The sequence below is a fragment of the Atractosteus spatula genome, chromosome 7 (assembly GCF_055471065.1).
Source record: "Atractosteus spatula isolate fAtrSpa1 chromosome 7, fAtrSpa1.hap1, whole genome shotgun sequence".
Classification (NCBI taxonomy): Eukaryota; Metazoa; Chordata; class Actinopteri; order Semionotiformes; family Lepisosteidae; genus Atractosteus; species Atractosteus spatula.
Genome location: NC_142712.1, coordinates 28,706,371 through 28,720,403, shown reverse-complemented (window position 1 = coordinate 28,720,403; position 14,033 = coordinate 28,706,371). Strand labels below are relative to the sequence as shown.

General features: G+C 35.3%; 1 protein-coding gene across 1 annotated transcript; it reads right to left on the bottom strand.

Annotated features, from left to right (window-relative positions):
• Positions 1 to 5,087: 5,087 nt before the first annotated feature.
• On the bottom strand, positions 5,088 to 12,982 carry LOC148830768 (troponin I, slow skeletal muscle-like). The gene is made up of 6 exons (XM_088921986.1): positions 12,894 to 12,982; positions 9,878 to 10,009; positions 9,087 to 9,176; positions 8,615 to 8,791; positions 6,211 to 6,322; positions 5,088 to 5,351 (listed from the first exon to the last, which is right to left on the bottom strand). Exons 1-5 carry the CDS (start codon positions 12,900 to 12,902, stop codon positions 6,215 to 6,217), a joined length of 516 nt encoding a protein of 171 aa, XP_088778112.1. The 5' UTR covers positions 12,903 to 12,982; the 3' UTR covers positions 5,088 to 5,351; positions 6,211 to 6,214.
• Positions 12,983 to 14,033: the final 1,051 nt, after the last annotated feature.

The window sequence follows — 14,033 nt, the reverse complement described above, 5'->3', positions numbered from 1 at the left end:
TGAAGACTGAAATCTAATCCCAGTGCCAGTATAGAAAAGAACACATTGGCTATGGACTTTCTAAAATGTGGTTTTCATGTCTGTATTTGCACAAGGTATTCTTTAATAGTTCATTTAAATTCCCAAACAAACATTGAAAAGAAACTGATACACCTTTCCAGAAGCATGTTATAAACAGAGGAGAGTGTATTAGAAGGCTATTTATTCTAAGTTCTAGTCTGTGCTAGCAATGGTATGTTTGTGCATGTGAAGGAAATTATCCCAATATCTGTAATCCATATTCTCTTCATACTGATACACATACACACCCAGATACACATACACACCCAGAGCACAAGACAGTATTACCTGCTGAATGGGAAGATAGTCCACTGCAGAGCACAAACAAACATATGTACACAGTGACAAATTAGAGACACCAATTATTCTGGACAGCATTACTCTGGACTATGGAAGGAAATTGGAGCACCTGAAGAAATCCCACATGTACATAGGGAGGACTTCAAAAGAAAAGGTGCCGCAGTCCAGAATCAAACCAAAGAGGCAGCGGTGTTCACTGTCACACCACTATGCCAACAGAAATATCAACAGGAAGATGAAGATGTGTTTATAAAAATCTGTTCAAAAACGGAACAACAGTGCATGTTTGTGACAAAGGTAGAAAAAGGTTAATCCCCACCCAGGAAATCCTCCCATTGCTCTACAATTGTATAATACAAATACAAATCTTTTATATAGTGAATTGTAATATATTGTAATATACGCATTATATTAATCTTTAATCTATGCCGATCTGTGAATGAAATTGGAATTTTGAAATTCAAAAGATATGGAGGTCAGGGGTTTAAGGTGAGGTTAAAACCTAGATTTCCACCATTGTAGGAAGGAGTCTTGCTGAAGCATCTAAACATTAACCCAACTATGTGTGCTTGGATTACTTTTTTACAGAAGCTGTGTTTCGTTTTGAAAAGTAGAAATTAAATCTTGCTTGTAATTGAACCACTGCATAATACATTTTAGTCCCAACATTTAAATTAAAGGTGCATTTCTGTTCTCCTCTTATTGTATTTTACTATTATGCATATTAACTTCAATAATATTAAAAAAACTGAAAAAAATGAAATAATAAAGATGTGTTTTTAAACATCTGTTCAATAAAAAGAATTATGGTATATTCTTGTAACCGCAGTCAGCAAGGGCAATCTACACTGGAAATCCTCCTGTTGCTCTACAATTGTTGTAAAATATACATTCCTTTATTAATCTGTGAATGAATTCTGATTTTGAAATTCAGAAGTCTTTTATTGTGGAGGTCAGGTTTTATACTCTATTTTCTTGGAGGTATGAGAATTTCTAGTTCTTGGTATTGTGTCTGGTTTCAGACAAGAACTGCAAAATCTAATCCCATTTCATGCTATGTGCTGAATCCTTCAAAAATACATAGCATTTTGGCTGTGATATTATGATTTGGAGCTAACTGTTTAAAAAATCATAATTTGTTGACTAACTTGTTATGTGTAATTTTTTTTTAGATTTTTTACATTTAGAGTGAACATCACTGAGACAATAAGACTTGCATTTGGACCACTACCATATATCCTTTGATATAACATAATAGTTCTCTTTGGAATGTGAAGTTAATTGGTAATCATTTATTTTTCAGTCTCGGTGAGAATTTAAACTGCTTTTGTTGTTTCTTTTCCCTTTAATAGTAGCATCTATATACAGTATGAAAAATATCATGACTACATGGAATTCAAATGACTGTCATCAATATCTCTGAGTCAAAGTCTTGGAAAGATTTTGTCACTTTCTGAAGCAGCCCCAGTTGCTAAGTCATTAGTGCTCAATTTGGGGCTTTGGGTTTGTCCAGCAGTCATAATTACACATAGAATAGAAGCAATTTATGGTATTTTTTTCAGACCTACAACTTTTATAGTAAAGTATAAATGTTTTTTGGCTCTCAATTCAAATGTTTTAAATTAAGTAAAATTGAAACCAATCAACTATACCAATATATGCCTACAATGCATTAATGTGCATGCTTAAGACCTTCAGAAGGCAGACCTTTTATGTTCTACTGATTATGACAACAAATTTGCTCTGAAGCAGTAATACACACCAGTGGTATGATGATGCAATTGGAACCGGCAGATCACAAGAAGAAAGTTCTTTTTGTTCTTTCTTTTCCTTTAAACATCCTTAGATGTTTAAAACATCCTCAGATATTTAAAGCTCTACTTTTTGGGTGTAAGGCATAATAAAAAATATTAAGAGTGAATTCTACAGATAACTGCAAGAATTAACAATAGATTTACCTGAATGTTGACATCCCAGTTTGAAGACCTAGATTATCATTATTGATCTTCACCATTTTGAAGGAAAGACCAGATGACTGTTACAAAAGGAATTTGGTATCCCATCAGCTTGTCAACTTCTCATCATCAATATTTCATCATGAGACAGTGAAAATGTGTCTCATTCATTCGTTTTGCTCACAGTTCCATACAATATACTGTACATTATTAACACTATTCACATATTCCATTTCAGTTTTCTTATAGATTCAAGATATTTTATTCACACTTTCAAGATGTGTAAATTGCCATTGTTTTGACAAAAAAAATACATTTTTGGGAGGCCCTGCCATTGTCTGCCAGGAGTTATTACCATTGTAACATTTGTGAATGCTACAAAATATTGTGTTCATTTTGGTTAAATACTACAAAATCAAAATTAGACAGAAATAAGGAGAAATTAACATAAGATGCATTTAGAATATAATGCAGGAGGTATTTATTTAATCAGAAAGCAATTGGAATTTGAAACAAAATCCGAGTCACTTTGTTGAAATATACTTCTTGGCATAATTCAGGAAATGGCTTCATGGGTGTTTGTTCTAGTACCAAGATACTAGAACAAAAACAGGGTGGGTTGGGCTAAATGACGTCCTCTTATTCGTAACAATGTTTGGAATTAGTATAGTTATGCAAGCAAGATGTTATTCCCATTGGAGGCAAAACTATTATGTATTTCCTCAACCACTGAATTTATTGCATTTCATAGTTGTGTGTATAATTACCATTAATAACGATAACCATTTTTCCTCTGAATTAACTAGCTACTGGTTTAAATAAAACTCAATTAAGTTGAATCAACAATTAATTCATGATTATAATGATTATAATTAGTACTAATGAATTACATGTTGTGGATCCACGAAGTTGTCCTTTTCTGTGTGTTCCGCCATCTTGTGTCAAGTTATAGGACCTGCTGCCTCACCCTGTTAAACGAGAAACTGGTGTGGGGGCTTAGAGTATTTAGCCTGGCCTAGGTGGGGAAATGGGGTGTGTTGTTTGCATTGACCTTCTGTACTATTTGTTTTTAACCAGTAAAGATTTGCACAAGTTTAATTCTGCATTTTGATGTCCTGTGTTTAAGACTCACCCTATGGCCAGGGAACCAAACGGGTGAAGCAAAATCTATCCTAAAATACTCAAACACTCACAAAGCATCTTATTCTTGTATGTTGTTGTACCTCATGAACTGCAACTGACACAATATATTATATCTGATAAACAGAAGTGAATAAATAGAAAAAGTGTAATGATAAAATATATTACGTTAAATGTGAATTATTGCAAAGGCAAAGTGTCTTTGTTACCAAGTTACTCCTGATGAAGAGTGCTCTGGCAGCTTCTACACTCTTAGATTAGAATTTGCATTTCACTTCATTCAGTTTTACTGGCACTGCATTTTTTCAAGTGAATGATATTACACATGCAAATGTGTGGCAATAGTCATGCTGAGCCACTTAGATGACTATCACAGAATAAGGGCTCTATTGTTAAGATCATTTACTAATCATGTGTAAACATCATATACTAGAAGAGCCATCATATGATCCAAGTTGACACATTACAGACAAGAGTATTTGTTTAAAACTTTAAAGGGCTGAAATTGAATTCTGCTTGCAAAACGATAGCTATAGCCATATGCTTATGTATGAAGGAGATTTAAAATAATGACCCCATGCCACTCTAAGAGAGGAAACTTCCCAACATAAAATTTAATGAAAATAAAAGTGCTAATGAAAAATCTAGTTTTTCAGGTTTTTGATCTGTTTTGAATCTTGATAAAATCATGTACTGCATTTTGGTATAAGATGTGTGTTGTATGTCATCATGTCCCTGTTTGTAGGTTTTTAAAATGTCATCTTTCCATTAGGTGAAATTCACTTTTAAAGATGCATGGATGCATTCATTACTTTCATAATAGTACAAAGTAGAGGTACTGTATGCTTTGCACTGCACAGGTAGAGTCCAGTATAGGGGTTTATTGTTTCAGGTGCTAAAGGTTAAAGGTATTCTGTTTAAAAGCGCATAACACAAGTATTTAAATACAATTCTGGTAAGCTATTGCCCTAATGGTTAAACACATCAACTAATAAGAACTGAATGATAAATAAAGCACTTTATAAATCCTTCAGAAAAGAACAATGTCTTCCAGATAATGCAGGGAAGCAAGAACAGCAAACAGAATTTTAAGATGTAAAATATTATAATTTTAGAATGTTCATTAAAATAACTAATGTTAAAATTATCCACATTTAGAATATTGTGTTCAATTTTGGTAATTAAGTTGTACATGAGATTTTGCAGCTCTGTATTCTTAGAAAAACAATCATTATAAAGATCCATTCCTCAGCTCAATGGTCCTACTCTAACAGGCTAAAATACCTGAATCATGAATAGAGAGAGAAAAACAACAGGTCCTGATTCAGGTATTCAAACCTCTTGACAGGCATTGAGTCTGGAAATAACAGTGAAACAGAAAGGTACAGAACACAATTGGAAGATATGGGGAAGTGCATTTAAAGCCGAGAACAAGAGACACGTATTTATACAAAGTGTTTTAGGAGCATGATAATAATCTAAACACCTATAGTATGTTGTTGAAGCTCATGCCTTAGCTTCTAACAAGAAACAGCAAGGTGATGTCTTCAGATCAATTAGTGTTAAAAGTCAAAAAGCTTAATTAGTTCAATGTGCAGAAAAGCTGTGCGTAAAGAGAGAAAACAGACATCATGGAAAAGTTTTATTTCAACATTAGTGTAGCTCTACAACCACATCAATAATCTTTGTTGTGAATAGATCCATGAGATGTAACACATATCCTGTGACACATTTATAACACGACCACATTTTTAAATATTTGAAAAATAGACATTTGTCCTAAAAATAGAGCTTTCCAAAGGACTTATTGGGTGGAAAACTGCATCTTACTGCTATTTGTATTGTAGGTAAACTCTTGTTCAGTCTGTGGTTTCAGTAGTTGTATGTGAGTTTCATCTGTAGAAAAGAAATCAAATAAATTAATTAAATCTTTGCAGTTTTGTGTTCTTGCATATTAAAATCATTCAGTACAAAATTCTTACTAAACAGTTGAAGTTCCCAGCTGCCATACAAATGGCATGAACCTTTTTAAATGAGTCGGAAAGCAGATACTGTATTAAGCTGTTATGTTTGTTGCTTAGCCACAAAGTTTAGAAGACACTTGCAAGTTTAAAATTGCAGCATTCCTATTGTGATGCATTTTTGTTGCAAGCAACTTATTGAAATATTCTTTAGCTTTCTTTAAATGTACATTCATAAAACATAAATGATTACTGTAATACCCTGGGTGCTGGAGGCTGGGGTATCTAAACTCAATTGAACAAACTACAGTATGTCCAGAATTCGGCAACCAGAATCCTGACCATGGTTAGTGCAAGTGATCACTTTTGTTCACTCCTATTCTGGGGTCCTTGCACTACTATTGCTCTACTTCCCACCTCGCCACCTTCATTCTTCTAATTCTGTCCCTCAAGCCCATCTATGCTTCGAGAAACACTTTCTATAACTTTTAAAGAAACTGTATAAAATGAAGTATATTAGTATTAGTGTTATAACAATATTATATGGGAAACAGTGTCTGTGCAAATCAACCTTACTGAGCCAATTCTTCCTGGTACAACTGACCAGTTTCCAGCTTTATTCTTTATTATGTGACTACTTGGTTTTCTTTAACAAGTATCAACAACCTATATTTACATTTTAAAATAATATTCAGAAGTGCACCAGGGATGGGTCCCCTGTTATTGCAGTGTCTTTGTAGCAACGTTTTAAGCTGAACAAACAGGTCAAGATCAGGTCTGTTTGGAATCCTCACCTTTTCACTGTGGGGTGCCAGGTTTTGCAGCATCAAACATCTTCTTTCTGCCTTCCATCCCAGACATGGCCTCAACATTCTTCCTCCAATCACCCACCTCCACTGGTCTCTCCTGTATTGAGAGGACGCTTTCAGGACAAAAAACTTGACAACAAATTTTAGCTAAATGCCCTTCTTCAGAAATTTCCTGAATAAACTAAAACCCTCTCAAGTTCCTGATCCATGACCCCAAATACATTTGATAATGTTCATATTTCTGTTCCTTTTCCCTGTCAAATGACAAAAAGCTTTTTAAAATTAGTGTCTGATGACATTCAGACCGGGTTTGGTGGTACACGAATACAACTTTGGAAAATCAAAATGCGTCTTTGACATTCTCCTTATCTTGGTTACCCTTATCACACTAGGATCATTATGTCTGGAACTTTAGCCTCACTATTTCAGATCTTCACATCTGGCTGAAATATTTTTTCCTCAGTTTCTGTTCTGCATGTTGCCTTTGTACATATTAAACCCAATCCCAAGCAGAACAAAATTGGTTTTTAAGAACTGAGTGATGGATTGTAAATTATGTAAAACATATTGTACATATGGTGCAGATACGATAAATTCACTTTATTAGCCATATACAATTTTTTGTATTAGGAATTAATCTTTTCACATACCCCAGCTTGCTCTCCATGAGACACAGACAGGGAGAGAAGCTTGGGGTTAGAGCACAGGGTCAGCCCTTGTACAGCACCCGTGGAGTAGATGGGGTTAAGGGCCTTGCTCAGGGGCCCAACAGAGCAGAATTCCTCTGCCAGCCATGGGATTTGAGCTGGCAACCTTCCAGCCACAGGCACAGATCCTTTGCCACAGTGCCACCACTCCACCCTAAGATAGGGCTTTAGTGCAAAATACATTATAAAATAATTTAAATCAAAATAATTTTCCTCTGTTGAAGAAGAAATTTTAGATAGAAGTAGAATATTAGTGTTCCAAAAAAAGATTATAGAGTACATGACACTTGAATCATATAAACAGGGTGGAGGCTGAGTACCAGCATAACAGTTAGCTGGATGAATCCTCTCCAAGGTAAAAGCCATTGCATCCTTTAAGTTCTTTAATGTTATTGTCAGAGTGTTTTCCAATATGCAAAAGGCTTTCTTCAATAGGATTAAATACTAGGGTCATCACTTAGCCAAAGGCATATGTCACGAAATCCCTCTTTTATGTACTGGTTTTGACTAAAACAACATCCTGGGATTAACTGTTTGGTAAAGAAAAAGCAGACTGCAATACTGGTTTTACAGGTCTCAGAAACTGTAATTCCCACAAAGAATTGTTGATTGCAGAAGTACTGCACACTATGAAAACAATGGAGAAGTAGAGATCTAAGTTAATCATGCTTGGCAGGTTTGAAAATATGGACAAACGCATTTATTTAACAGACAATATGCTTATTGTCATTCTCTGAAGATCATATAAAGCTACCACCCAGTATTCTTGGCAAAACAATTTCCTGTCAGAACATCAAAGTCTAATTATTTCTTTTCTTTTGCTCCCTTATTATAGATTTTTGTGTTTATCGAGGTTTTCACCCCATTTACAATGCAGTTCTGCTGTAATTTTGCATCACAGCTTTATTCAACACATAGATAAAGGAGACTATACATCAGTCAATCTTGCATTTTCTGCATACTACATAAAATATACAACCATTTGTTGATGTTTTATACATGAAATGCATTAAACAAAAGTAACGTATACAAGTAAGCTTTGTTGAAATTGAACAAAGATCAATTTTACAATTTAATGAAGGCAGATGTGTCTTTTTATCTTGACCAACCCAGACAATTTTGAGGTCACCTTGACCTTCAGTTTTTGACCTTGAGAAATAGGTTCAGTTCAGGGGATGACTGCTTATCTTTTGTAGGAGACAAGGATACAGTTGTCTTCTTCTACATACCCTCTAGCAGTATGCATGTAAATCTGCTGATGGACTGTCTCCTTAAGTAATACCACCCATTTTTTGGTTTGATTTTCTAGTTTCTATTTTTTTTTCTAGTTTTCAAAAAGCCACTGAATTGGGTCCTGGGGAGGGTCAGAGAATTTCAGTTACTTCCTCATCTAATCATGAAGGATTGCTCTCATTGCTGTGTTCAAAGGACAAAATGGGAACTAAATCTATTGTGCATTTTAGGATAACTAGAGGTTTGTGGAGTAGCTGCAAAAACGTGTGTGAAATAAATATATTCTTCTGGGATGAAAGCTGTTACATTCCCATCTCCCTCATCTTTAAAGCCTTTACAGCACAATATAAAACTGCTGCATAAAAAAACCTCAATGTCACCTTAGGGTGGAAAATCATCCATATGCCAGCAGTGCTTTACTGCCATCTAACGTGAAGACCAAGTCCTACCTTCTCTGTGTCTTCCTTCTTCACTGACTTCAGGTTGGCTCTCAAATCCATGGACACCTTGTGCTTGGAGCCCAGTAGCGACCGCAAAATTGCATCAGCAGAGACTCGAACCCGCCTCAGAGCGGGGCGTTTGAACTTCCCACGCAGGTCAAACACCTTCATGTTCAGATCTTGGATCTAAGAAGAGAGATTTAAGGTGAATAAGGGAAATCTAAGCGCTTTGAGAAGCCACCTTTAAAGGCGCTATATAAAATAAAGTTTATAATTAATAAAGTTTATTATTATAAATAAATTTGTCTTGGAGATTGAGGGAGAAGTTGAATTTATCCTTTGTAGCAAGACACGCACTGTAAAATCACTTTAAAAATGTATGGGCTCATTTAGTCATTATGAAACCATAAGATGAAACACTTCTGCAAATAGATACACTTGACTCCAGTACTCTCCAGTATTTCTCTAGCACATATCGTACCTCTCTGGTATTGTGAATGACTTTAGCCTCAATGTCATAGCGCTCCTCATCTACCACGTCAATCTTAGCGTGTAGTTCCTGGCAGAGCTCCTGCAGAGGGAACAAAAAGGACAGAGAAAGAGATAAAGCCATTCCAAGTCCCTGATGAAAGACATTTACCATATAAAATAAGGTCAGAACATACTGGTTTAAATTTCAACAGGAAAATACAGATTAAGGGTCTAACATTTTTACTTAATTGTTAAGAGAAGCATGTTTCTTACTGCTCTTCTTTTAATTTTTTGTTCTGTATTTTCAGTAAGTTACTGTCTGTGCAACAATAAAATAATAATGAGCTACAGAGAATACAATATAACTGAATAAAAACTACATATATGAAAACACTACATATACAAATTAAAAAATCATCATATATACATATCTGATTTGGGGTTCAAAAATGGTCAATACAAATGAATAGTGATATTTTTAAAGGGAAGGGAAATTAATATCCCACATATGAGTTAATCAACAAAAACAATTGCTTTGATAAGCAACAACTGGAGGATTTGATCCATGATTGACCACATTTTGTATCAAAGATCAATAATAACAGCATATACAATAAATTCCAACACATTTGTGTGTACAGGTTCTCAGGTTCTGAGCATCAATGTTGAACTGTGTAAAATTGTCTTTGGTAAGGAGAAAGGTTAAGAAGGAATTAATTAGGTCTTGCTGGGCCTGTGTAAATGGCAGTGATAGTTGTGAAAGGGGAGTTTTGGGATTTAGCTGAAGTGTAGCACACTTACCTGCAGCTGATTGTAAGACAGGCCATGGAGCTGCAGTGGTGGCACTCTCTCACTCAGGTATCGTTCCTTTTCTTCCTCCTTGTCCACAATTTCCTGTTCCAACTCTTCTTTTGCCTTTGCCAACAGCAAGCTCTGAGAACAGGGAAAACATCATTCAGCCTTTGCACATTGTTTGCACTTTTGTCTGTCATTGCAATAAACGCCTGCCCCCTTCTCAAGCTTACACTGAAATATCTTTTTTCAAAAAGTGACAAACTTATTTTTGTAAAATTTCAGTATTTAAAGACTAGGATTAATTGTCAAATCCTTGTTCTTATTTAAATAAATGTGCTTTACAATGCACAAATATGTGAAACTAATATGATTAACAATAAAATCGTGAAATAAATGTTTCATCTTCACATTCACCTACAGATCGCACTATTTGGGTATATAATGAAGATCACTTACTGGGTACAATATTCTGCTTACAGTAAATTGTTTTCTCCCTCTTGTGGTAAAGATCGGAACAGCACTTCTATATTTATGCATGAAGGGAGTGCAAAATTCAGTTTCAATGGATTTAGTCAATGATGTTGGAAAATATTAATTAAATATATTAAAATTTGAATAAAAAACTACATCAAAGAACTATGCTATTTCTTTATTAGAATCCACTCCATCCACTCTGATGGCGATCCACATCCTGGGTACATTGATGCATTGACTTTAATGAACCTCTTGTCCATCTGCTGTGGGACACTGCTCAGCTGGTGAAGGCTGCCTGAGTGTGTTTTCTCCTGTTGATGACTGTGGTCATTTGCTATCACAAATATTTAATTGGACTCTTGTTAGATAGGGAAAAAGGTTAGTCAGATTAAGTTAAATGAAACTTAGATTAAACTGTTTTCTTGAAGCCTCACTAATGTAGCCCTGTGTGGTCTTGTATTGTTCTGTTGGCATGCAGAGATGAAACAAAAAACCGTTGGCTGAATGACTTTGTGTATCGTAGTAAGTTTGCCCTCAATTGGTGTTTGTTAAGAATAATGCCTTTCTATATCCTTCCAATTCCACTACCCACCAACTGGCTTAAAAAACATCTCAATACATGTTATCTTCCCTTTTGTTTTTCATATAGTTTTTTTGCCCACATAATACGAAACAACCATAAGAATGTGGACCATTTTCAAGAAAACAGAGTGGTGGTGATGTGCAGATTATTTCTTAATTTGAGTGTGTTGTGCTATATCTACTGCAATCTGAAAATAGCTATACAGATGGGTCACAGATTCAGGGCTAGAGTGGTGACCTGGCTTCCAGGATTTGGCCTGTCAATCACATTTCTTGTTGTTGTCTTCTCTGAATTAGTCTGCTGATTACCGACAGGTTACCTTCAATCATACAACCAGGTGACCTACATTGCTCAAGCGGGTCATGTTTGAGCAATGTTCATCATCTTCTTTTTGAATGGGTGCTTATACAGAATCTCATCAACTCCTTTTGGCAATTTAATTAAATCCAGGTACCAAACACTGAGCACCTGGTTTGTGTTTACAGAATCTCATGGTTTTCATGTGGAGTTGTTTTTTATCCAAAGGAACTGTATCACTGAAATTATTGAAAATGTACCTTCTTAGAATTTAAAATAGAAATAACATCAAGAACTGCAATGCCCTCAATTCACTGATTCAGTTGTGACCACCGTTTGTTGTGTAACAGTCAATTGGAATTATGCCTGGGGAATGCACAAAATTGTTAGGTAGGCAACAAATTGAGAAACCCTAAAAAAAAATATACAGTATAACCATAAAACCATGTTAGGTAAGCCCTCTTTTTGAGTATTCTTAATAATTTTTCAGGATTTTCTTGAACTTTGATTATCAGTATTTAATTGCTGCATTCAAAAATACCCTCTTTTTTTTAAATCAAAGTGAGTATAAAGGCCATCGCCATCTTTTGACAATCATGTCCATAGTGTAAATTGTATTCAAGTGAAATGATACAAAGAGCTTAATAAAGAACTACTAAAGTTAAACATTACATAATTTGTAACAAAATTCAAATACACAGTCAATTAATTTGAAATATTTATACTTTTGCATTTCAAATGCCAATTTCTTTCAAACACTACTAGTGGTGGATTAAGGTGATCAGAGGCCCCTAGGCTAAACGTTTGTAGCCCGCCCTACTATAATACTATAATAATTCAGTGAAGTGTTCGGAGTAAGAGCCTGCTACTGTCGATTCAAACAGAATATGACGCAGAACAAACAGGGAACACGCACACACACTACTATAGCCTGTAATGTAAGTACAGCAATGCAACCAGTAAATGAGATTCACAGCCAATCTACGAGCTGGCTTGTCATCATGATCAGCGTTGATGTGGTCTGCACCCAGGCTAGAGCTAGCTATGGCTAGCTGTTATAGCACGGGCTATAATGTTAGCCGTAAACATTGGGGTCGGGGTCTGGCTCAGGCTGACTGGATGACAATCCAGCAGGCTAAAAATAACCAGTCAATTTGGGGACTTTTTAAGCAAATCCTTCTCATGCTGTCCTTTTAAACTCTGTGTTTTTTGTTTTTGCGCCCCACTATCAGATTGTAACAAATACCGCCGATATACAGGTTGTACCAACCAGTTGCAGTGCAGTGACGGCACCGCCCTCTACTCCCTTTCACATAACAGGGAGGTTGGCCACCCGGGCTGAGGAAGGTCTTCTTTAGCTCAGCTGGCAACACCCCTGTTAAGCAATGCTGGGGACCTGGGTTTGAGCCTATGTGGTGAGGGACAAACTGGGGCAGGAGCAGCGAGGGCACAAGCCCGAGAACCTGGACTAGCTAGCTTCTTTTTGGTATATTTTCTCGATATTTTCTATCACACATTTTGATGCTAGCCACAAAAATAATAATAACAATAATTCTGGCCAGTCAGGGGCCCCTGATCATCCTGGGCCCCTAGAATACAGTCTATGCCAGCCTGTTCGTTAATCTGCCCCTGGTTAATGAGCACTACCTCATTTTCCATTTTCCTTACCTTTAGCATAAGCTTGCGGGAAGCAGTTATCTTGGATTTTCTCTGAAAAATAAGTTTTAAAAAATCATCTTTAATATTATGAATTTTACTGGATCTCCTCTTCTGTGATCTTTATCAAGCATCTATGAAAAATAAATGCTGAAAACATACAAAGTTTTGAACTGTTCTACACATCTCAAGTTCACTGCAGATTTTCCTTTTTTTGCAGTTCGGATGGTTTTACTTTGTTTTTGTTCTCAAAGTAAGAATCTTATTTTCACTATTTAAAATGAAATGAAAATATTTGCATGAAAATCTTTCAGAACCAAAATATTTATTAATCTGTATTTAATAAGAGTGCAGGAACTCTGCTCTCTATCAAAAACAAATGCTGTATTTAATGAGAGGCAGGAAAAGATTCATATTAAATTTAACTTACCTCTTGTCTGTAAAAAAAGAAGAGAAAATGCATGAATAATTTGTAAACAAAAACATAAATGAAATAAACAAAAAATATAAAAACATGCAGGTAGCAATTGTCAAAAGTTGATATACACAGGTGGCAAGGAACATCTGTAAGTTAAATAATACTCACGCTTGCTCTGGCATTTTGGCTCAAAACGACTCAACCTACAAGACAAAAAAAAAACGTTTTGATAATGCACCTGATGTGACTGATGACATGTATTATTTTTCTTGGTGTTAAGTGTAACAGCTGATGAAATTTGTGTTTTCACAGAAATGGCAAAATAAAAAATCTACATTTATAACCTAACATTAAAAGAAGGATCAGTAGGGCGGCAATAAGTGTTGAGTCTGGTCAGAATCACCAAAAAAGATTCATATACCTCAATATACATTTTCATTGATATATTCTATATACATATTCTAAAGATATATTCTTAAGGAACCTTTCAAGATTAAGTGTCCCAATGAGGTCAAATTAAGACAGACCAAGTTAATATTGTTTACTAGGTTTCGTTTGACATCATTTTTAGGTAAAAAATATAATCAATGAGATGGCAGTGTTCTCATATGTGTTCTGTGGCATGTAAAATGTACATAGGAAAAGGTGGAAAAAGATAAATTAAGTAATATCTCTGACTATCCTAATTTAAGATTACATTCCCATCAATGTACATTCTATAGGATGAAGTGCAT

Bases quoted from the DNA above. Each gene is read 5' to 3' on its own strand.
- LOC148830768 (XM_088921986.1), bottom strand. The intron at 9,177-9,877 runs GTAAGTGTGCTA...TTCCCTCTGCAG, and splicing joins TGTCTTACAATCAGCTGCAG to GAGCTCTGCCAGGAACTACA. The intron at 8,792-9,086 runs GTACGATATGTG...CTCTCTTCTTAG, and splicing joins TCATTCACAATACCAGAGAG to ATCCAAGATCTGAACATGAA.